The sequence below is a fragment of the Equus quagga genome, chromosome 16 (genome assembly GCF_021613505.1).
Source record: "Equus quagga isolate Etosha38 chromosome 16, UCLA_HA_Equagga_1.0, whole genome shotgun sequence".
NCBI lineage: Eukaryota > Metazoa > Chordata > Mammalia > Perissodactyla > Equidae > Equus > Equus quagga.
The window spans coordinates 39,611,018-39,636,623 of NC_060282.1; the positions used below are offsets into that span (position 1 = coordinate 39,611,018).

Below are 25,606 nucleotides of genomic sequence, written 5' to 3' on the forward strand. Positions count from 1 at the left end.
CTAAAGCAAAAGGAGGACCTTAGTCAGTAATCCACCCTTGCTCACCTGAACGTGGAAATAAATTCAGTACAGTCCAGAGTGAAATGAGCAGTTAGTGAGATGGGACTCTGGCACTTGAATTTAATGTTCCACTAACTCAGAAGTGTGGAATGTTGTCAAAAAAAGTCCTTAGTCTGGCTAAGAATTGAATTTTCATGCAGGTCACAGTCATAATTTTGGGATGAGTCAAAATACTGGAACCACTGCTGTGGAAGTATTGAATCTGGAAACTCATTGCATCCATTCACCAGTAGCTGGACATGGTGAATCTAGCAAACGTCTTTAAATGAATAGTTTGGCCTTGTTGTCCCCATTTCCTTACCACCCACTCCCTATGTCTTGAAATCTGCCCTTTACCCCACCCCTCTTGATCATTATCAATGGTCTCCTGATCATCTTTGTGTCCCTAAGGCCTAGCAGAGTGCCTGGCAGAGAGTTCGGAACCGTTTGCTGAGATGAATCAATGACTCAGTTCCATGGCTTTTCTCTAAGTTTTGTTCCCTTTGGCTTCACTGGAGCATGACATTCATATTGACCTGGACTAGAAATTCTCTTTCCCACCATATTCATGATTCTGATTCTCTCTGTTCCACCTCCCCGCAGCCCTTAGGCTGTGCCTTCATGGATATTTTTCCTGCCTCCACTTCTCCCTCCTGCTCCCTACATGTGGCTACCACCCAAGGCTCAGGCCTTCACTCTCTCCACACTCCATACTTCATGATAGCCAGGAAATGATAATAATATGTTGTAGTAATAACAATAATGAAAATTGCCTAGTGTGTATTAGGAACTTTTACTCATTATCTTATTTAATTTCACAAAACCCACTGATGTAGGTATTATTACTCTATATTATAGATGAGAAAACTGAGGTCAGAAAACTAAATGACTTACTCAAAGACACAGGACGAGTAAGTAGCATAACTGGGATTTGGGGCCAGGTCTCACTGTATTGAAGGTCCAGATGCCTTCACAACAAGCAAAAAAACCCCATAAACAAACATTTAAAATGAAAAAATACACAGAAATTAAAATGTAGAAGGAAATAGACTATGCTGCTTCCTGACTGCATCATTGGTTCTAACCTCTCCCTCTGGTGTTAGCTCTGTTTTCTGCTCCCTCTTGACACGTCCTTGTTGGTGTCCCACCTCAACTTCAAGCTCATTTTGTCTAAAACTACTTATTATCTTTTCTAAAAATCTGTGCCCATCATTCTTCCTTTGCTGTTGCCATCACTCCCAGAATCGTGGAAGCTCAAACTGTTTCTTCTCCCCTTTATTTATGGCGCCTTCTTTCTGCCCTTCCTTCTTCCCTCTCCATTCCTCTGGTCACGTCTCAAAGCTTGGCTCTTGTCGTCTCTCACCTGAGGATTACCATAGTCTCCTAACTGGTCTTTCCATCCCTCACCACCTTCCTCCTGGAATTTATCCTGCAATTTGCCACAAGATTAAGTTTCCTAAAATGAGGCTTTGCATTTGTCCCTCCCAATTAGGATCCTTTTCAGAGAATTAGAATCTCTTTTTCAGAGAGAAAGTCCAGACTCTTTAGACTGATTTTCAAAGCCCCGAACACTCTGGTTCCACCTGATATCTTCAACTTCATCTCCTACTTCACACCTGCAGGAATTCTCTGCTTTGACACAGCCAATCTCCTCAACAGTTTAAGTCAGGCTGGCTGGCCTTAACTAGGGTTTATCATCCAAACTGGAACCCCTTCGAAAGTGAAAGGGAGTGCTACTGAGAACTGAGCCAACAGGCATAAACTGGGATTGTCCTGGATTAACTGGGATTTATGGTCACCACATTCTTACCATTCCCTGCCCATCTACACACAGGCCACCCAGACCAGCTGGTAATGGAATTCTTCCAGGGTCCCAACCAGCCTTTGCTCTCCCCTGAATTTCCTGCCCTCAGTCTGACACCCGGAGTCTCCGTCTTTGACAAGTCCCTTCAGACTGATGTCCTCAGGTTAGACTATTCAGCTTTACAATTTGGCATTCTCACTGTGACAGTCACTCCCCGATCTGCCTGCTCCTAGGAGCAAGGCCTGCGCCTCCCAACCCAGACTCAGCCCTCAAGCTTTGAGAGCACTGCCACCTCCACACTGTCACTGCCTTTCATGTCTTCCCTTGCCTTGGACATTTGCCCAACTGCTACTTTTTCTTCCCTATCCAGATCTTCCCCACCCCAGCCATTAGGATGTCCCTCTTCTCTGACCTTCTGTAGCCTCCATTATCTCCACCATTTGCTTTGCACTCAGCACAGCTCTATCAAGCAGCAATGACCTTTTAAGAATTTGTTCAGTCTCCCTGACCAAGGCAACTGGCAACAAAGATTCACCACCTCTTAATCATCTCGCTCCCAGCCTCTACCGGGTCAGGTGCTTGGTTGAGGAGGAGGATAATAGGATCATCTGATAGATGAGGCCTGGGTAGCACATAGTCTCTCCCATTTTCCACTCTTCTGCTTGGACCCCACCCTGAGGAAAGGAAGACATCCTTACATGCTGATAGCAACAGCAAGAAAAATGCCCATCTCTAATAAACATAGCCCACAATTGCTCCCTCGCAGCCATAGCATCTACTGTCACGCTTGTGGTTCTTCAATAAACATCAATCCCAGAAGTTATAGCAAAACCCTTAGAGACACAAAGGTTCACTACTACACAGGGATGATTAGGCAATTACTTGGCAACACTCAGAGAACTGGGTTCCTCACTACCCTCCAGTTTCCCAAGGGCCAAGGCAAGTCTCTGGCCCCAGCCATGGCGCCTGTCACCCCTGCTTCATCTATTCCCTGTCACCCACGCAAGATCTGGGCCCTCCCTGTGCTTTCCCTCACCCTAATCAACCAGACACCTTGGCCCTGTTTCCTGAAGCTCATCCAATGGCCTTACTCCCAATGGCCTGACTTCCTTCTGACCCAACGGCACCCAAAATTTCTAACCATTTAACAACAGGTAAGGGAAAAAAATATGTGTAAAACAAAATAGATAGTATGACCTCATTTTGTTAAACATTAACAAAATGTTTTGAAGTAGATATTTATATGGGGAAGGGTCTGGCATAAAATACAACAAACTACTAATAGTGATTTTCTCATCTGTTTAAGGTCCTCAATGAAAGTACATTACTTGCATAATAAAAATTAATGAAGCAAAAATAATGAGTTGGTGTTTACATATTGGCTTCTTTTTTGCCAGTGTTAGTGGACATGGTACCCTGCCACCTGTCATGTTTGCTACCACAGATTAAGAAGAAAACAAAACAACTCTAAGGCATAGTAGACAACTTCCATTTGTAGACCTCTGATGAGCACGGTTTTCACCCCCATCAGTGTATGAAAACACACAAATCCATGATACTGTCATCACTCACCTACAAAGAGCAGGCTACCACCCACATGCTTTGTTTTGTCGCTTTTTCCTTCTGCATCCCTAGCTAAGAATCAAGGTGTGCTAGAAAATGTAAATTCTATGTGCAAAAGAATAATCATTCACTGTTTGAGGGAAGCAAGACATAACAGGGCCCCTGAAAACAATGGGATATGGAGCAGAAAATGCAGGATTTAGAGTTAGAAATTCTACGTTCCAGTTCTGATGTCAGTCAAGTCCTTTTCCTTCCTTTCCTTCCAGATTTTCTGCCTCATAAGTATCCAGTTCAGTTTCTGAAGACCTACGATCTGCCAGGCATAGTTTGTTAGTAGAAGGGTGACTGAGACCTGCAAGTTATAAGGGCTTTGCAGACAACCTGGGAGGTGCCACACGCACATTAGAGATCTGTGGGCTTGCTCTGCAGGTGCTGAGGAGAACCACTATCCATCACTGAAGAAATCAGATGCCACCCCTGCCTTTCCTACCTTTAACTGGGTCATGCAATGTGAAGTCGCCCAAGTGGGAAGCCACTCCACTGACTGAAAGTTGGTGCCTGCTGTTCCCAGCACTGCCCTCAAGACTTCTTACCTCGGCTTGTGTTTGAGGCTACCGTTTGTGTTCTCTGATCATTGTGTCTTACTACAATGGCTGGGCTCTTATTCCTGGTGGTCTCTTGACCCTGTCACTGAACTGCAGATCCAATACTTAGGAGGAAGGCTGCCTATGTCTTTGAGGTGCTGCTCAGCAACCCTGCCCACTACCAAGTGAATTTCATGTATAACGCATGAGCTATATTGAAGGCAGGCCATCCCAAACATATCCTCCAAATTTGATGAAAATCTGCCCAGTCCTTTTCAAGGGAGGCAGTAATGGACAATTGTATTTACTTAGATTATCTTAAATATACCTTTTTCTGAGGACCCAGAATGAGAAAATGCTAACCTCAGTCATAAATGCAGTCTTTAAAGTTCAAATTCTAACAACCAGTCCAGAGAACTGAGTAATTTATTGAAAGCCAAAGGAGAGCAATTGGATATGTGGGGGCCTCCCCTTCCCTCCTGTGCTTAGCTTGCCCTTCCTCATTAAGCAGGGCTGGGGGAAATACTCACCCACACACCTTCTCCCGTCCTCGGCCAGGGTGTAGCCACTGTAGCACTGGCAGACGAAGGAGCCCAGCACATTCACACAGAGCTGCTCACAGCCGTGGTCCTCCACCGCACACAGATCCTGGACTGAGGCAAAGTCGCGCCATTAGAACACAGCTCCGAAGGAGGTGACCCTCAGCACAGGGCCAGGCAACAAGCAACTCCACAGCACTTGCTAAAATACTTTTAAAAACATTGTAAGTATTGATGTATGATCATAGTGGAAAATATATAAAAGAAAATCTGCCTATAATTCTCCCACTTGGAATCCTAACACCCAGAGGCAACTGCTGTTAACATTTTGGTGAATTTCTATGCATATATAAAAATATATTTTTCAAAGTTGGAATTATTTACCTCTATTAAATGCATTAAGTGACTTTAACATCAATTTGTATTTTTCCTATGTCAGTGAAAGTGCTCTGAAAACATTTTGATGGTTCTTGAGAACCGTAAATTGTCATGAGCAGGCATTTGCACGTGACTGCATCAAGGACCATTCCTGTTCTTTGAGAACTAAAATGCTTTGTAATCACAGTCTCATTGATTTACGCTGAGACAACGTGGCACTGTCTCTGACATTTTGCAGATGGGGAAGCTGAGAGAGGGCACAGTGGAAAGACCTGCTTCTCCACCAAAAGCACGGCAGGTCTAAGAAGAGCCCCTTATTCCAAGTCTGCCTCAGGCCCTTTGGATGTAATTTCCCTCATTCCATTTGTCTACCAGAAGTATCTTTGAAAATCCTCTTTGTGCTCTATTTATTCATCCCAGTAACACGTAAGGAAAATGGGAAGCCAAAGGAGGTTAGGTAGAAGCAACAAAGATTACTAGGGAGAAAAAGACATTTACTAGGAAAAGGATGATTACTAGGGGGAAAAAGAAATATAGTTATTAACTATATTCATTATTTGCCCACAAAGTGCTGAGCCCTGGCTACTTATTCAAATGCCATGTAAGAATGCATTCAAGGAATGCATTGACTGCAGTGGAACTAAGAATATATCAGAGGATGAAAAGGTTAAAGGCATTTTCAATCCATCACTGACTCAGTCTCTCCTTTGCAGAAACAGGCTGACATGATGATATTATTTCTCAGCCAGGAGAACAGCTTGGTTTCATAACTAGCTCTTCTAGTGACTTTACCATTAAAGTTGGAGAAAATCAGAGAGCATTAAAGGGATTGATATATTAAAAAGAATTTTCTCTGCTTAAAAGTTATCACTATGACAGTTATGGTAAAAACTCAATTAACTAGAAAGCTTGATTAATCCCTGAATCCAATGACTACACTTTAATCTCCTAGGTCTTTGAGTTTCCTACTTTATTATGCTTTTAAAGAAATACAAAGTATCAAATTGATAAAAATGTAAAGCTGATTTATTCATCACCTCTACTAAATGCACTAAATAATTTCAAAAATAAAATCTACATCATAAAATTAAAAAATGCTGAAGTCTTAGAGTCCATGAACAAAGATTCTGGTTTTAAAATGCTAAAAGAAATATTTTCATTCGCAAATCAATAAAGTAGAACAAAAAATTACAGATGCAAATTCCTTTATCTCTTATTAGTATTTATGTCTTAGACTTCCAACTGGGAATTCCAATTGAGATTTCCAATGGATTTAGAGATAAGGAAAAGCACCAATAACCAGAAAATACTTTAGCTCATGTAAAAATCATAGAGAATAATTGAATAATGACAAAACCTACAGATTTGTGACAAGCCAGAAATCTAGGAAAAATCTGAATCATTGAGTACTCTTCATTTATTCAATAAATGAAGCACCTACTTTGTCCCAGGTGCTGGGGATGTAGTGTGAACCAAACAGACACAGGGGTTCCTGCTGTCCTGTAGTTTGAGTCCTAAGAGTTAGTAACGTGAAGGTCTAGGAAGAATGTTCCTGACTGACAGCACAGCGAATGCAAAGGTCCCGAGGTGGAACAAACTGGCCCCATTTGAGGACAGGAAAGGCCAGAGTGGCTACCAGATGCAACCTAAATAACTAAAATACAAGATAGAAAACGATAGAAATCCATAAGAGAGATGCTGTCAATACAATGGGAGTCCAGAATGGGCACGGATTACCACCAGTCCAGGATGGATAGGAAAAGGCCAGCAGGCAAGTGTGAAAGAAGGGAGAGAGGGAAACGGCACTCTGGGCTGCAGGAACAGCGGGAGTAAATGGGCAGAAGTGGAGGGAAGCAGGACAGGTGTGGCAGCTGCATTCCACCCCGGGAACCCCAGGGGAACCAGCAGGAGGGAGGATCAGAAGGACAACTGACGCCAGACGGTGGGGGCCTAAAGCAGGCTGAGTAGTCCACACTCCATTCAGCAGGCTGTGGGGACCACTCAAGGTAAAATCCTGAAAAAGGAAACGGGCTATTTCACCTGAGTTGTGCTTTAGAAGGATAAGTCTGGCTGCATCACAGTTTCTGTTGGCTCTGGGAAACTTCAAGGACTTCTAGCACAGTTAAATGGGAACCACTGCTTTGTTCAGGAACAGCGGTCGTTTTCTGAATTCCCTGCTGAAATAGCTTTGGTTTGCCTGCATGTTGATGGGGAAGTTAATCTCTTGATATGAGGACCTTCAATTGTTCTTCAGAGCTTTTGGTCTCACCCATCGGCTGTCAGAGAGCCTCTGTCCTTTTCCCTCTTAGCACGTATCACAGTGTTAATTACACCAGCATTGACGTAGTGATGTATTTCCTGTGTCTCCCTTGCTAGACTCTAAGCTCCCTAATAGGGAGGGGAGAGGCCCTGCACAAGGCCCTGATGGCTGGAAAACGATGCCCCAGCACACTGAAACAAAGTTCCCCTGCAAATCTCAAGCCCATCTCTGAAGCTGGGGGACAGGAACCTCCCCAACGGTGGTTACAACGGAGTGGTGAGAGTATAGGTGGTTTTTATTCTCTTACTTATAATGATCTGTTTTCAAATTTTCTAACAAGAGTTTTTATAGTATGAAAAAAACCAACATGAAAGAACCCCTTTGAAGTAGCATTTCGAAAGCAGGACCTTGAAGCAATAACCTTTTTTCCGAAAGGCTTCCCCCACAGGGTAGGTAGAGAGGCAATGAAATGTTTATTCCTTTCAGTACATGGGCCGGATGCCCGCAAGACAGTCCATGAATAATTGCAAGGTCTGGGCTACAGAAGCAGCAGTGCCCGACCTCAGCCGCCCATTAGAACCATCTGGAGACCTTTTGAAAATCCTGATGCCTAATCTCTCCCCCTCTGAAATGGGACTGGCTGGGGTGGGATGCAAGCAGCAGCATTTGTTAAAGCTCTCCCGATAACTCCAGTGTGCAGCCAGACTGAGAATCATTAAACCGAACAGATAGCAAGTCCTCACAGTCCTCCAAGGGGAAGGTGCCCAGACCCAGCAGTCAGTCTCCCCTTTATTAACTGAGGCGGCCAGGCTCAGTTCCTTCCTTTAAACAAATCTCAGAATTATTGCTGTCCTGGGTCCCCTCTCCAAGAGGCTGAAAGAAGCCCAGACACTGCGTGAGGTTGCAAAGTGTGGTAGGAACAGAAGGCTTATCGCTCGCATTCCAGAAGGATGGTCCCACAAACAGCCAGTTTGTCAGTTGGCTTCACTGTGTATTGTCCTTTCATACTGTTTTTAGAACGCTGAGGATTTATGGCCACTAGTGATCTGTACTGTCCCAAGGGAAACCATTGAGGAATTAATTTTATTAAACAAAGACCAAGGAATAAATACAGACTAGGTTCTGACAAAACAACTTTGTTGTTTTTCTGGCAGTGGTCACTTCCATTTGAAACAAATACAGATGTTTTTGGATGATTCCTCGTGCTTTTGAAAAACAGCACTTTTTCTCACAGCCTGGGAGGATTTCACTGAAGGGTGATTAAATCCTGTGGGATGGGAGAAGCAGTGGATTCAGAGTGCCCATCACCCTTCCACCTTCTCCACCTGCCCCCACTTATGGCTCGTGACTTCTGTCAAATGTCACCTCCTCCAGGAAGCCTTCTCCAGGTTGGCTGGGCTTAGAGGCTCCTTCCTCTGGGCTCCTCTAGCACTACACACATGGCTCCACTCTAGCACTGATGCATTTATCCTATGGTATTGAAAGGACGGATCATATGCCTGGCACGTGAGCTGATCTGATTCAGTTTTGATTCCCCAGAGCCTAGCGCAGAGTCCTAGCACATGTAGCTGGTGCTCCATAAGTGTTCCTCTGCTGAAACAACAGTGATAAATGCCCATACCCCCTGCATCACAGCAGGGTCCTAGAGTCCTAAAAATATTCTCCCCCATCAGAAATGGGGTCCTGGGAAGATGAGTGAGATGGGAACAGAACGCTCCCCGAGTCTCTGTGCCTCTCCTCGTCCCCAGCAAGAGGGATGCCCATACCAGAAGAGAGCTCAGAGTACAGTGACACTGGGAGCCAGCCCCCAGCTGCAGACACCAGAAGAATTGTCACGACAGCTAAGGACCGGGTTGCCTTGTTGTCTGCTGCCTCCCCAGGACCCAGCACAGCGCTGGCACACTGTTGGTGCTTGGTAAGTTCTTGTGAATGGACGAATGAGCCCTCGTCCATGTTACACAAACACAGCGTTGTCAGGAGTTCCTCCCTCATCAGTCTTACCAAGGCTGTAAGCTCTGAGAGGGACAGGGTAAGTCTGGGTGTTCCTCAGGTTACCTTTCACACAGCAGGTGCTTAGTGGACATCTGTGGCTTTGTCTTGACAGCTGCCAACCTGGAGGACTCGGGGGCTCTTATCTGACCAGTCCCTGTTAGAGGTCAAGTTCTCCCTCATAGCTTCCCTCACCACAATTGTAATTTAACACTTAATTTGCAACTGATTATGTGACGTTGATTTCCCCTGCCATGTGAGGGCTGTGCTTGCTTTGTTCAGCCTGGACCTCAAATATCTAACATGGTATCAGGCCAGTTTTTAAAAATATATTTGAATGACAGAATGAATTAATTAATTTGTCAAATTGTTCAAAGTGCTGGGAAAACAACAGTGAATAAAATAGATGAAAAATCAGTCCATGGATCCCTGTCCCCAAGGAGCTGATATTCGAGCGGGGAGACAGTGGTGTGCGGCTGACTCCCACGACAGACCACGCACACCTCTTCCCAGCTCTGCACTCAGCAAGGCCAAGTGGGTAGCTTGACATCGGCTATGGTGGCAGTATTTACACCACGGGAATTGGTGAACATTACAAATCGGAGATTTCCCCCCCGGAGACCTGGTTGTTAAACATTTACCAGCACACCACCCATAGGGGCCAGACATAAATAAAATAAACAGGTAAAGCCATGTGTTATGTTAGATCTTATAAGAGCTACAGGAGAAAATGAAGCATGAAAAGGGAGTTGGGAGTGCAGAGGGAAGGGAGCTTCCGGTTTAAATTGTGAGGTCAGAAGGCAGTCTCACTGAAAAGATTAGTTTACATAAGGACCTGAGCAAGGTAATATGAAAAAGTAGGGATGAAGGGATTTGAGCCTTGGAGGAGGAGATAAAGGGCAGTTACATTCCTTTAGACAGGGTGGGAGTGAGGCAATCAGAATGAAAAGAATATTGCCTTTGGAGCCGGACCTGGCTTCAGCCTGGTGACTTATGTGACTTCACAAAAGTGATTTCTATGAGAATCAGTTTTTATAGAGCTTAAATAACTAAGTGGAGAAAAACATCTTATTGCAGGGCTAAATGAGATAATTTTGATGAGCAAATCCCCAGACAGACAGTAGGTGCTCAGCAAACCTTAGTCTCCTTCTTCCTTAGACTGGGGTAAAGAGAGGTCTTGGTGGCACAGGCCTAGTCAAGCATGGAGGAGAGGTGGACCCCAACCAGATTTTGCCTACGTCACAATTCTAATATAGTGTCACTTTATTGCGTGCCTGTGAAAACCCCACACATGGACATTAGATTTAGATTTCTTTAAATAACATCAACATATCATATGTTTGGTTTGTGAGTTCTAGACTGAATTGATCTAATACAGCAAAGTAAGCAATTTTGAATTTTATCACAAAAGATCTCACCAAACTCAAGTCATGCCTTGTCAGCAGGCAATCGCTAGCACTTAGCTGACAGTCGGCAATGCTTCTCCCGGTGCCTGGAGGACTTCAGGGGAGAAAGTTAACTGCGGCTTCTCAGTCTTCCCAGGTGCAATTAATCAGTGAGGATTTGATAGCTAAGAGCCCAAATTGTGCTCAGATCCATCCCTAGTGTTTACTCCGAGGCTTCCATGCACCCTAGATTCAAGTGACCTCCTTCATTTGTGATCTCAAAACCCTGATCCGGCGCCTCAGCCCGGAGAACTTGGAAAACTTTCATCTGGTTACGTTGGACGAGGAGCACAAGACAAAGCCTGTGGCTGCTGTGGCTGACATCATCCTGGGCGAAATCAAAGGGTTTTCACCAACTTTTCAGAATTTTAGATGAGTCACACTGCATGCTGTTGACACCAATTTAATCTCTCCTTTGGAGTTAAATCAAAATGAACACCTTTAAACACACGTTCCACTTTTTTATAGCTCCTGCTATTCAGCCTGCAACGTGGAAATCAGAAATTATTTATCACAGCAAAAGAGAAGAGAAATGTATTATTCGGGCTATTTCCCTCAAGTGGGAAACAGTGGGGTTTCCACCTGCTCCAGCCCGCAATCTCGTTCAGAGTTAGGGCGCCACAAATGCAGGCAAAACCCAAGCCTGAGTTTTGAGGACCATCCTCCCCTTTCCTCCTGTCTGAAAGCACTAATCTTATTTTGACAGCTGCAGTTTGGGTTTAAAGTTTTCAACAGTCAATGTGAGTCATCGGCCTTGTGCTTCTGCGCTGGAAGAAACAAAACAGTCCGAACGCCATCGAGAAATCCTGTTCTTTCAGGCAGACTCCAGCTGTGCCTTGCATCCCTTCCTCCAACAGTTTAATTCTTTTACAATCAATTCGCCTATTCACTAACAAGATTCCGGTTTTCTTTAGAGAAGGGAAAAGAAAGAGGGGAGGATCCCCAAAATAAACCCTTAAAACATAAGTAAATCTGACCGAATGAGGTTGATCAAAACCATAAATGTGAGTGCTTTGCAATTTTGCAACGGCTGTCACATCATCACATGCTTAACATAAACTCCCTACTGAATGAATCTCCCAGGGAAAGATCTAGTTCAAGACATCCAGGTCAGTGGTTTTAAAACTTGAGCTTACATGAGAATCCCCTAGAGGCTTGTTAAAACACATTCCTCGGCCCCACCCACAGAGTCCCTGATTCAGGGGGTCTAGGATAGGGCCTGGGAATTTGCATTTCTAACAAGATTCCCCACAAAGCTAAAGCTGCTGTCAGGGGGCCCACACTTTGAGAACCACTCGTCTAGGTCATTGGGAAAACAGGAAAGCAGAGAAGAAGCTGCACGAGGGTAAAACTCATTTTCCCCCGACGTGTAATAATTCTTCCACAACTGGCATTTCTCCACTCACATTTAGTCAGCTCGGCTCTCCCGTGTCTCCCATAGGGCTCTACTCATGCCAGATTCCCTTTTTTTTTTTTTTTTTTTTTTTTAACCCTGTGCCCTGTACAACCAGAGGGTGAGAAAACTGCACATAGTGCTCTCCAAGATGGCGGGCCCAGCAGCCAGGGTTGAGGGAAGCTCCGGGCTGCAGGCGGCTCGCTATTCCCCTCCTGCTCCACGCTCTGACTGTGGGCTGCCCCAAAGCTCAGACCCTGATGTTCCCTTTCCACACCCCTTTTCTCCCTCCAAGGTTGCATCCATTTTCAGGGTCAATTACCAGCAACAAGCACATCCAGTCATGCATTTTCCTTGAACTCTAATCCTCCATCTCTGGCTGCACCCACTACTTGTGTCGGCTCCTTCCCAGATTCACCAGTTTTCCCTCAAACCCAGGCTTCCTCTCTTAAGGTATCTGTCAGTCTAAATTCTATCTCCATCCCCCACCTACCATCCCCCATCCTATGCCATAAGCTCCTCCCTGGGGCGGGGATTATAGCTGCGGTCTCCTAATTAATTCTGTGGGCATAAGAAACACGTGCACTGAATTGACTGAACTGATTAGAACTGCAAACTGCATCTTTCATATTCTGCCCTGCATATGCAGAGCACAAGGGAAGCCAAGATCCGAGTTCCTTGGGTCTCAAACATATAAGAGAAACTCATTCTTCTCCTACCACCCCATAAGAGTGCCTGGTTCATGAAGAGGAATCAGTAAGTACTGAATGAATAAATGGATGAGTGGATGGACGGTATTTCTGCCTGCACTCTCTACCTAACTGTAATCCCATGTATACATTATTGTTCGACTCAATTTACTAAAATGTGGTTTTATCTTTGACACTCTCTGTTCAGCCCTCACCCACAAAGACTGCTGATGGAATTCAGCTTGAGCAAATTGCTCCATAATTTGCTCCAGCTTACATTTCTTCCCTCATCCCCCACCAGTGCCCCAAACAAACTATTCCAGACAGGCAGTCTGGTCTACTTAGCATCCCCTAAAGATGACAAACCATGCATTTCTCTTCTTTTCTTCTTTGACTTGTTAGAAAAACCCCCTCATCCATAATGCCTTCCCTGATTGTCCATGACTCTTTCTCTGATCTCTTCTCTTGTAACCTTTTGTTTCAGCACCACTTACCTTCCCAAACTACCTCATTCTGACTATATATATCTATATATATATATCAGCTTTATTGAGTTATAAATGACATACAATAAACTGCACATATTTAAAGTATACAATTTGATAAATTTGATGTATCAACATATCATCACCATAATCTAGATAAGGAACATATTCATCACCTCCAAACCTCCAGAGTTTCCTGGTGCCCCTTTTTTACCCTTCCCTCTGGCCCCAGGCAACCACTAATCTCTCTGTCACATTGATTAGTTACCATTTTCTAAAACTTTACGTGAATAGGATTACATAGTATGTACTCTTTTTTTGTCTGGTTCCTTTCATTCAACATGGTTATTCTGAGATTCATCCAGCTTGCTGCATGTGTCGATAGTTCTTTCTTCACATTGTATGCATACACCACATTTGTTATCCATTCACCTATTGATGGACATTTGGATTGTTTCCACTTTTGGGCTATTGCAAGTAAAGCTGTCAGGAACACTTGCATTCAAATCTTCATTTGGACATAAACTTTAATTTCTTTTGAGTAAATACCTAAAAGTGGAATGGCTGGGTCATACGGTAGGTACATATTTAACTTTGTAAAAAACTGGTAAATTGTTTTCCAAAGTGGTTGAACTATTTTACATTCCCATGAGGAACAATGATAATTCCTGTTCTCAACTTTGCCAACACTTGGTATGGTCAATATTTTAAAATTTACCCAATCTAGTGGAAGTATAGTGGTACCTTATTGTGGTTTTAATTTGAATTTCCCTAGTGACTAATAAGGTTGAGCATCTCTTCACATGCTTCTTTGCCATCCATATCTCTTCTTTGGTTTAGTGTCTGTTCAAATCTTTTGTCCATTTTGACTGGGTTATTTTCCTATTATTGAGTTCTAAGAATTCTTTATATATTCTAAGGTTTTTTGTTGGATATATGTTTTACAAATATTTTATCCGAGTCTGTGGCTTTCCTTTTCATTTTAGTAGCAATGTATTTTGAAGAGCAACTGCTTTAATTTTGATAAAGTTCAATATATTGAGGGTTTTTTTTTTATATTTAGCGTCTGTCCTATTTTAAAAATCCTTACCAAACCCAGGGTCATCGCAATGTTTTCCTACATTTTCATCTAGACATTTAATTGTTTCCATCTTACATTTAGATTTAAAATTCATTTTGAATTAATTTTTGTATATGGTGTGAGGTAAGCGTCAAGGTTCATTTATTTGCACATGACAATCCAATTGTTGCAGCATCATTTGTTGATAACATTATTCTCTCCCCATGAATTGCCTTGGCATCTTAGTCAAAAAACATTCCACCATATATGTATGGGTCTATTTCTGGACTATATTCTGTTCCATTGATGTCCATCTTTACACCAAAACCACACTGTTTTGATTCCTGTTGCTTTATAATTAGCCTTGAAATCAGGTAATTTAAATCTCCCAACTTTATTTTTTTCATAATTTTAGTTGATCCTCATTTTTTTGCAGATTCCATATTTTCAAATTCACCTACTGGCTAAAATTTACTTGTAACCCAAAATCAATACTTGCAGGATTTTTGTGGCCATTGGTGGATGTGTGCAGAGTGGTAAAAACTTTGAGTCACCTGATGTACACTTTCCCAGCTAAGCTCAAACAAGGTGATCTTCTGCCTTGTTTGAGTTCTCATACTGTAAACAAGAGTTCTTTTTGTGTCCTCCTTAGTGCCATATTTTTTGCATTTTTTTGCTTTTTGTTGGTGATTTCACTATTTAAAATGGGCCCCAAGAGCAGTGCTGGAATGCTGTCTAGGGTTCCTAAGTGCAAGAAGGCTGTGCTGTGCCTCACAGAGAAAAGATGTGTGTTAGATGAGCTTCAATCAGGCATAAGTCATAGTGCTGCTGGCTATGAGTTCAAAGTTAATGAATCAACAATATATACTCAATAAGCTGTCTTTAAACAGAAACACACATAAAGAAAGGTTATATAAAACAAGGTTTATATTGATTGATGAAACGTCATAGCCAGAAGCTTGCAGGAACCTAACCCTGTATTTCCCCTTGGAACATGATCCAGTAATCACTGGCTCAATGTTCACAGAGACTTATAAATTGTAACTACTGTGCTTAAGGAGAATCGACTGTATTTGACTATTCTATGGGTTTTTTTTTTTTGCATTTTCTTACATATTTTAGAATCAGATTGTCAGTTTTACCCCAAAAAAGTCTACTAAGATTTTAACAGGGATTGCTTTGACTCTATATATCAATTTAGAAAGAATTGCATCTAAGCAATATTAAGTCTTCCGTTCTATGATACAGTATATCTCTCCATTTATTTAGGTCTTTAATTTATTGCAGAAATCTTTTGTTCTTTTTTCAGTGTATAGATCATGAACATCTTTTGTCAAATTTATCCCTAATTTACATATTTCCAATGCTATTGTAAATGGTATTTTTAAAATGTCAATTTCTGATTTTTGTTGCCAGTATATAAAAATACAATCAAATAATATTGTGTATTGACTTTTTATCTTGCAATGTTGCTAAATTCATTTATTAATTTAATAGCTTTTTGGAAGATTCCATCAGTTTCTATACATAAGCAATAACATAGTCTGTGAATAAAGACAGTTTTACTTTTTCCTTTCCAATCTGTACGGCTCTCTAATTTCTTTTTATTTCATTACTCTATCAGTTGGAGTCTCCAGTACAATGCTGAATAGAAGTGGTGAGACTGGACATACTGTCTTGTTCCTGATTTCAGGAGGAAAGCATTTAGTCTTTCATTCTTAAACATGATGTTAACTGTAGGTGTTTTCATAGATGCCCTTTATCAGGTGGAGGAATTTTCATTTTTTTGCTGAGAATTTTTATCATGAATGAATGTTGGGTATTGTCCAATACTTTTTCTGCATTTATTGAAATGATCATATGTTTTTTTCATTTGTTAGTCTGTTAATATGGTGAATTACATTAATCGATTCCCCCCCCCCCCCCCCCCCCCCCGAGGAAGATACTCCCTGAACTAACATCTGTTGCCAATCTTCCTCTATTCTGTATGTGGGTCACCACCACAGCATGGCTGCCAAGTAGTGTAGGTCTGCACCCGGGATCCAAACCCAAGAACCTGGACCACTGAAGCATAGAATGCTGAACTTAACCACTACACCATGGGGCTGGCAATATTAATTGATTTTTTAATGTTAAACCAACCTTGCATTCTTGGGATAAACCCCATTTAGTCTCGATTATATTATATATACATGGATTCTATTTGATAAGTTTTTAAGAATTTTTGCATCTAAATTCATGAGGGATGGTAGTTATAGTTTTCTTTTCTCTCTTCAATAATGTGACTGGTTTTCTGGATCATGCCCCTTGACTAAACTCTAATATAAAAGCTAGTAAACCACTTATGTAGCTTTGGAAAAATAATGTTAGGAACATATCTGAAGAATGAAAGCAGTAAAATGCATTTGGTATGGTTCTTGAGAGAGAAAAAAATGAGAAAACTGGATGAGAAACTTTATGTTTTTTTTGCCAAGTGAAGTTTTCTAAATGTTGCGTTTTCATTATTCTTCCAGATAGACTAAATATGCGAGAAGAGAGAGACAGGAAAGAAAAATTCCTTATTTAAAAAAATAAAGAAAAGGAAACAATATAAAGATCTTTCTTGTTAGTGGGAAAGGAATTCAAGGGGAGGGGAAGGTGGAGGGAAATAGACGTGTGAAGACAGGCACACTTCATTAGGATTTTTTTCTCTATTTTTTTTTAAATAAGGAAAGAGAAGAACATGAACTTCTATTGAGGCCTAAGGGCTAGGCACTATGCTAATGCTTTTGCACATATCTCATACAATGGTATCAGATGCAGAAGACTCTTAGGAGGACAGAAGAATCCACAAAGCTGGCTTCCAGTACATTCCAAATTGCTCACATGGGCAGAACTTCGAAGGTAAGATTATTTAATGTGCTTGATGTAGTCTTTGAACGAAAGGGCACATTTTGAGACACTGACCAACTGATGTCCAGAAGAGGGTTATCTGGACAGTGATGAGATCCAAAACCAGGTCACCTAAAGATATCTTTATGCTTCTCCTGAAAAAGAGAAAATTAATGGGGGGGTGGGGTGGGATAACACTCTTCAATAATCAAAGGGCTTTCTTTTTTTACTTGGAAAAGGAAATAGACTTTGCTATATGGCTTCAGATGGCAGAAATAGGATCAAAGGTGGGAATTATAGAAAGCAGGATTTCGGCTAAACCACTGATCCAGGCTGCCTAAAGGTGGGATTGCAAGTGCTTTGCAATGACCTGGAGTCCCAGATGCATGATGGTGGTTGGACATGCACCATCGACCATCTGGGACACCAGGAAGGAATAGAATTCCTGGGTTATGTGGCAGAAGGAGCTAAAAGTCTGATAGCCAAGGTCTATTTCCACTCGAAGAACCTATGAATTAGCTGTGTCTGTCTCCTCTCTCCACACGGGTAGGGTATGGATAGAAAATGGTGGATAAGGTGTATGTGTGTGCGTGTTTGTATTTGAAAGGGATCATCTAAGAGGCCCTCTCACAATCATTCTCTACAATGACACTATCACAGCAGTTGGTAGTGGACTTGGGGGAATGACAATCATTTGAATGTTAGTCCTGATGAATTAGTTCTGATCTCCCCTGGGATCAGTGAGTTTTTGAATCTGCCTGTCCTGGGCTTGGAGGAGTTTGTCCGCTTGCATGGTTGCCCTGCTGCCATCTGGGGGCCCTCAAGGATCATGTGACGGTATCAAATGGTGGTTAAGAGCTAGGAATATGAGGTCACACATAACAGGATTTGGATTCTGGTTTGGTCACATTACCAGTCATATGGCCTTGAATAAATTGTCTAACCTTTTTTTTGTACCTTATCTGTAAAATGAAAGTGATAAACCTACTTTAAGAGCTCATTGTCAGAATTAAATGAGACAGATATAAAGCCCTTAGGAGAGCTCCTGGCACATGGCAGACACTAATACGTGGCTACAGTTAGGCCCGACCTTGTGTGCAGCACACCAAGTTGGGCATGGGCTGCAATCACTTTTGGTTGCAATTATCTTGGTTGTTTATTTGATTTACTCCCATGCAAAAATGTGAGCTCCAGGAGAGCAGGAGCATTGCTGTTTTATTCACTATTTTATTTCCAGTCATTTGCATGCTGCCTGGCACACCTTATATGCCCCAAATGGAAATGGCCATGTCCCATTCCTCTCCAGGCCCACTGAGTCTCTCGGTGTTGCCAGGGACAGGTCCCTGCAACCAGCTCATCAACAGGTCAGGGTACGGCCCAGCCTTCCCTTGGCACAACCTTTAACTGTCCGCCAGATCAAAACCACAGCTAACAAGGACTTACCGATGAGCTATGTCTCACCACCCTTCCCATTTTATGGGTGAGGAAGTTGAGTCAAGGAGTTTAAACAGCCAGCTCAGGGTGAGACAGACACAGCCTGAATGTCAGAATTCAAACCCAGGTCTGTGAACTATAAAGGCCCTGTTCTTTCCACAAGGTCATTGGCCTATAATTTCAGGCACACAAGCAAAAGAATTATTATTATTTTTTTCTTAAAGAGAGAGAACTGCTCTTTATGACTGCACATATTAAACTAAGTCTGACACCGACAGTAAACGTAGTTTAACAGCTTCTCGGTGCCTAGACGGCTGGATCAGGCGGGACAGCAGAGCCCTGGCTCCAGCCCTTCCCTCCCCCTTTAACTCGAAACCCTTCTCTCCTGTCCCCTCTCTGCCTGACACCAGGGAATCTCAAAGTGTGGCAGCAATCTATGTCAGAAGGTCATTGAAAATGCAGCCTCCTGGGCCTCACCCCAGACCTGTTGACTCTGAATCTCTGGGGGTGACCCAGGGGTTGGCTTCTGGGTGATACTTAGTTACTGACGCTTGAGAACCACTGCCTAGGTTCATGTGCCTCCTCCACTTGGGCCTCCTCACCCCTCCCCCGATCAGCCTTTCTGAAGCCCAGGCAGTTTCTGCATCACACTCCTTGTACCCTCTGCCCTAGACAAGAGGGAGCCAAGGCCAGACCAGCACTTGGGAGATCCTGGGGGCTCAGGGCTTGAGGTGGGACCAGGCGGGAATGGGCAAACCCCAGAATGAGGAGAAGGCCTTGCTCATGACAGTAGGGGGAGAACTTTTTATTTTTCATTTGCTAGTCTCAAAATTCCTCTGGCTTGACTAAGCCAGCCCATGGAAAATGGACATCACCAGATGCCCAGATCTCAACAGGTCACTGGGGCATGAGACAAGGAGAGGAATTTCTTGTGCTCCTAAGAAGGGAAGGGCAGGAAGGGAGTTAGCAAGGTGGGGGGGGAGGCCATGCACTCTGCAGAGAAGGCCCTTGGGCAGGGAGAGCTCCTGAAGAGGCTGGGAGGAGTGGGCAGAGAGAGCTCCTGAAGAGGCTGGGGAGTGTCTAAAAAGATGTTTAGGTTGTTTGCCGAGCAGTGTGTGAGGTGACCTTTCCTGGGCTCCCCCAGTTCTCCAGTAAATTCTATTAAACCCATGAGTATTTGATGTGAGTGATTTTATTGTGGGAACTGAAGAAGGGTCAGAGGTTCAAGCAGAAGATCAGGATGATTCTGGGGCCTGAGAGGAGCCCAAGAACAGAGAGACCCCTGGGATTCACAGAGTCCAAGGGCATGGGGCTTCTCCAGGCCCTAGAACTGGAGGATCAAGCACATGTTACTTAATCTTGGGGCGCAGAGAGGCCTCTCGCCAACCACTCTCAACCTCAAAACTGAAAACTGAGAAGAGGAAAGGAAAATGTGGTTTGGCTCTAAAAACATGATACTAATTACAGCCATTTGTGCAAACTGTTTTCCATTAATGCTTAATTGCTTACCATGCGGTATAATAACAATTACACATTGCATGAACTACGCGTGAGAGCAGCTGAGTTTTATTTGCCTTCCTGTGGGCCGATCTTCCTCATGTCTTGAGGAAGCCTGGTTTGGTAGCCTGGTTGTCTATGGGCTAATACAGTGGCTTTACTTAAAACTTAAAAAAAAAAGTATAGGTACAACACTCAGTCTGGATAATACTCTCCTCTAAGAGGCGATTACCTCATGCTCACTAAAAGGTCAATATATTGTCTAGTTTTGGGGCTTGGCCAAAAAAGAGAATGTGAGTTTTATTAGCACTTTATATCTGTTTTCCCTTTTTAATTTAGGAAACCTATAAAGTGTCCCTCACCGAAGCAACCTGATCCTGGCACACCTCTAAAACAGAACTTGTATAATCGTTCCCAGCCAATGTTGATAACTCACCCTAAGTCTATGCTTCAAAGGAGAGAATAAAATACAGAAACAATTCCTCAGGATCCAGGTAATAGAGACAGTGGATGAAAAGGCTCTCTAGCGGTTCCCCCTAAAGAACAGCTTGGAAGTAAAGGACACCAGCTCATGAATTCAAGGAGGCTATTCTGCAAAGGTACCTCCAACCATCTTCCAAACTCTTCCTGACGGCCTACCATGTGCCCAGCTCTGGCCCAGGTGCTACGATGGCAGAGAGGGGAGTGCTTCAACACAAAATACATGAGTTACGAAATCTTAGCGAGATGATGACTTGGTTGGGTGAGGGGCCACAGATGAATTAAATGGGCCTAGATAAAAGAAGAGAGAGCAGGAGAGCCAAGGAGGACAGTACAGATATGTCAGTAAAGCAATCTTACTTCTGCAAGTCTTCTGATCCGAGCTGAGGATGTACCCTTGTTTGCACCTGCAGACGTATGAGCCAGGGGTATTGATGCAGAAGTGGGCACAGTTATGCTCCAGGATGCTGCACATGTGGACCGCTGAAAGGGAAGAGACAGCAAGTTAAGGCAATGATGATGCCTTCTCTAACTTCATCCACTTGGAAACATTTATTCAGGAGCTGCTCTGGGAAAGACAGAGCAGGATCCAAAGAGAAACAAGCTGCAGTCCCTACCCTCAAGAGGGTTTACAGCCTCTAATTGGACAAGACAGTTCTAAATAAATGCCATCAGCAATATATAGATAAAGAGCCATGGAGGGTCAAAGGGAAATGATGTTAGGCTGAGCCACATAAAATTGCTGATATCCAACTAAAAATAGGTCAAAATGACCTACAAAAACAGAAATTTCACAGTTCAATTAATAATCCCCAACTGGTAGGCAGAAAGTTTGTTGATACCGGAAGGGGCTTTGGTAAACGTGTGTATTTTCAGTAAGCAGCAGCGGGGTTGGAGGAAAAGCTATTAGTTAAATAAGGATGTGGTTAAGAACCAACAGTTTCTCAGGATCATAAGTCTCAAGAGTAATGTAATTTTTTGATATGCAAAAGTGTTACGCAAAAAAATTTGGAGTAAAAAATGCATTCATATGTTCCATATTTCCATAATCTTCATGCCTCATTTTAAAATATTTCTGCATTTAGTTTCTGAAGTACCTCAGCTTTCAGACACATTGATTCTTGCATAAGTCTATCTGGAGCTTATAAAAATTCTTGTTTCTTACATCTTAATTTATGACTTTACTCAATATAACACAACTTGAACATATTTAAAATTAATAAGCATCAGTATAAACAGAGTACAAGTTATACAAGTGTTTTCATAAGCAAAAAAGATGTCCACATGTAGAGATATGTTTTCACAAAACTAAAATAAAAGAGGCTTTCAAAAGCTAAAAACAATCCCATTAAATCCAGTGCCTAGGAAGACTCAGCAACTGATGAAATCAATGGTATATTTTAAGTATAGGTCTCTTTACTTCTAAGTAAGAAATACGGTGGGCAGTAAATGAACTGGAGGAGTAAAACTTTATTTCATAACAATACAATTTAGAATGATTGTTCTGAGTTTATTATAGTCTGTGTTTTAGCTCCTGTTAAGATACAAATAATGTTAGGAAAGTTCATAGATTAAATCCAGTCAGTCATTTTTACTTTGGTGTGAAATAAACATCTGTTTTTCTGACCATGGGCAATTTTCTTAAACTCTTTGTATGAAATGGGGATAAAATAGCACCTACCTCAGAAGTGCCTTGTCAGGGTTAAAATAATTAAGATGGTAAAGTGCTTAGAATAGTGCCCAGCGGAATCCTCAATATGCATTAACTATATGTAGCAAAGGAGAAGCATGGTGGTCTTTTATTTTATATACATGGGTTCATCTTCTATATATTGATCTTCACCTTGGTTTTACACTCAACTTTAATCACAGATTCTATCTATATTGATATATATACTATCTTTCATGGAATCTAAGATGTACTCCAATTTGTGAAACGTTAAAAGGTGAAGATACAAATAGTTGATCCTTATTATTTGCAGACTCCGCATTTGTGAATTCACCTACTTGCTAAAATTTATTTGTAACCCTAAAATCAATACTCATAGTGCTTTCATAGTCATTTGTGGACATGCTCAGAGGAATGAAAAATTTGAGTTGCCTGATGTGCACACTCCCAGCTGAGGCTGAACAAGGAGCTGCTCTGCCTTCTTTCAGCTCGCAGACTGTAAACAAGCATCCTTTCCAAGGTCTATTTAGTGCCATGTTTTTTGCATTTTTCTGCTTTTTGTTGGTGATTTTGCTGTTTAAAATGGCCCCAAGCATACTGCTAAAGTGTTAGTGTTTGCTGAAGTGGAGTACTAGTGAAATGTGTCTAGTGCTCCTAGTGTAAGAAGGCTGTGACGTACTTATGGAGAATATGAGTGTTAGATAATTTAGTTCAGCTGTGAGAATAGCATTGTTGGCTGTGAGTCCAATGTTAACGAATCAACAATATATATTAAATAAAGTATCTTTAAACAGAAACACACATACAACAAGATTATGTATTGATCAGTTGACAATAACGTTGTGACCAGAGCCTTGCAGGAACCTAACTCTGTATTTTCCTTAGGAGCATTGGTTCAGTATTTGCTAATTCAGTGTTCAGAATGACTTTATAGAAGATAATTACTGAGAATAATGAGAATCAATGGTATATCTTAGATTTGATCAAATACATTAGATCTAGTTTATTCCTTTCAATTTCTTTATCCATTGGTCGTATGACTAGTCCTCATTTTATTTAGCCATTTCCCCATCAGTCGACATTTGAGCAGTTCCCCAATTTTTTTTTTTTTTTTTGAGGAAGATTAGCTCTGAGCTAACATCTACTGCCAATCCTCCTCTTTTTGATGTGGAAGGCTGGCCCTGAGCCAACATCTGTGCCCATCTTCTTCTGCTTTATATGTGGGACGCCTGCCACAGCACGGCTTGCCAAGTGGTGCTATGTCCGCACCGGGATCTGAACCGGCGAACCGCGGGCCGCCCAAGCAGAACGTGCGCACTTAACTGCTGCGCTGCCAGGCTGGCCCCAGTTCTCAAATTTTTGCTTTCACAATGTTGTGATGAATATTCTCAAACACATCTCCTTGAGCACATGTGCAATTGTTCCTCGAGGACCAGGTCCTAGTTTAAACAGATGTGGCCTAACTGCTTTGCAAGTTGGCTCACACCAGCCATGCATGAGAGTAACGACTCCCACGCCTCAAAACTTCAGCACTCAGGATTATCAAACATTAAGTTTTTGACAGTCTTATGAGGAAAAAAATCATTACCCTGTTTTGAACTTGCATTTGCTTTGCACCCTGGAAGGCTCTGTTCTTTTCCTGAACTGCTATAGTCAAATTACACACGGGCACGGGGGCGTTCCTGAGTAACTCGCAGCGTGTCACTATTTTCCTCTGTGATGAAGGACGTCTAAAGTCTAGGCAACCAGCTGCTCAGCAGTTATCCACTGATGCGAGGCCCAAGTGATGAGCCCGGTGCTGGTCTTCTCACTGGGACTGTGGCAGATAACATACGGAGTCAGGAGGTGTGAGGCAGAGAAATATCTGCTGGGCAGCAGACAGCACAGTGGTAAAGAGGATGGCTTCTGGAAATAGACTAAAGCTCAGCTTCACCAATTATTATGACCTTGTATGAATTACTTAATTTCTCTAACTCTACTTTCTTCACCTGTCAAGCGGGAGAATTAAAAGAACTACTGCAGGGGGCTGACCCCGTGGCCAGGTGGTTAAGTTGGTGCGCTCCGCTTTGGTGGCCCAGGGTTTTGCCGGTTTGGATCCTGGGCGCAGACATGGCACCACTCATTAGGTCATGCTGAGGCGGCATCCCACATGCCACAACTAGAAGGACCCACAACTAAAATATACAACTATGTACCAGGGGTATTTGGGGAAAAAAAGCAGAAAAAAGATCGGCAACAGTTGTTAGCTCAGGTGCCAATCTTAAGGAAAAAAAAAAAGAACTATTGCATTGGGCTTGGAGTGACAGGTCATTACTAAGGCTTGTTTTGCCATGTACCATAAAAGAAACTGGAATTAGGAGACAATACAGTAACTTGGTGTAATGGAAAGAGCCCTGTATTCGAAGCCGGAAGACTTGTGTTTCAGCTCCCTTCTACCTCAAACAAGTGATGGAAGGTCAAGGAAGTTGGGGAGCTCTTTTTGGCTTATTTCTTTATCTGTAGAATAAAGGCATGAATGGTGTCTAAGGACCTCAGTATAGACACATTCTTTTGCCTGTGTAGTATCCTCTTTTTCTAGAAACTGCCCTTCCTTCTCACTCCAAATGTGTGGTAACCGTGGGAGCTACTTGATGGTATGAGGTAGCCATTGATTGGTACAGCTTTGACAATAAGAGTCCTTTCTTGGCATTTAGGAACTAGGACTGAGAAAAATGGGTCTTAAACCAAAGGCAAGTACATCTGGAGGGCTGACAGGGTGCCAGTGTTCTGCCCAAGGGCCAGAGAGGAAGGGGAAGCAGAGAGAGGAGACGGAGAGAAAGCAGGACTGCCATTCATTACTCCTCTCCTTATTTCTTTGAGTCATATAACACAATCCACCCTTAAAAGGTAATTAAAGTTGAATTTCTATTACTTTCAAGCAAAAGAATCCCAAACATTTTTACTAAGATAGAGTAAAAATTTTCTCTGTAAAACGTTATGGATGAGTGATCGGTCTTTCTAAGAGTATCTGGGCCCCAGTGCCTTGCTGTCCCCGTGGGACAGGCCTCTGTGGTGTGATTGAAGGGGAGATGATAGTCCTGCCTCCTCCACTGGCCTGCCAGTGGACTCATTTCTCAGGCCTTCTGGGTTGAAACTGGGTCAAGGCTTTGCATTTTGGGGAAGGAATCACTAACTAGCAGACTAAGTCATTGGCAGGACTGGATTTTTTAACTAAGAAGTATGAATGTTTATTCATGACTGCATGAATGACTACAAGAAGGATCAAAAGAGTGGTGGGACTGATTGGGGTCTTGAAAAGAACAGTTACTGGGTATGTAAAGTCAATGGCTATTGACATTAATCTGGCCTCCCACTTAACAACAGGGCCTCAAAGGGGTGCAATAGGTGCAGACTTTGCCCAGGCTGGTTGCTAAAAGGTGTGTCTTAG

The 25,606-nt window shown here is 42.6% G+C and overlaps 1 protein-coding gene across 3 annotated transcripts in view; it reads right to left on the minus strand.

Annotated features, from left to right (window-relative positions):
- MATN2 (matrilin 2) overlaps nt 1-25,606 on the minus strand; it is a 138,712-nt gene that overhangs the window by 53,848 nt on the left and 59,258 nt on the right. For all 3 annotated transcript variants that reach the window (XM_046642407.1, XM_046642406.1, XM_046642405.1), the window contains exons 4-5: nt 20,871-20,993; nt 4,521-4,643 (exon numbers count right to left, since the gene is read on the minus strand). In XM_046642407.1, the coding sequence (XP_046498363.1) occupies nt 4,521-4,643; nt 20,871-20,993 (246 nt within the window). The remainder of the gene's footprint in view (nt 1-4,520; nt 4,644-20,870; nt 20,994-25,606) is intronic.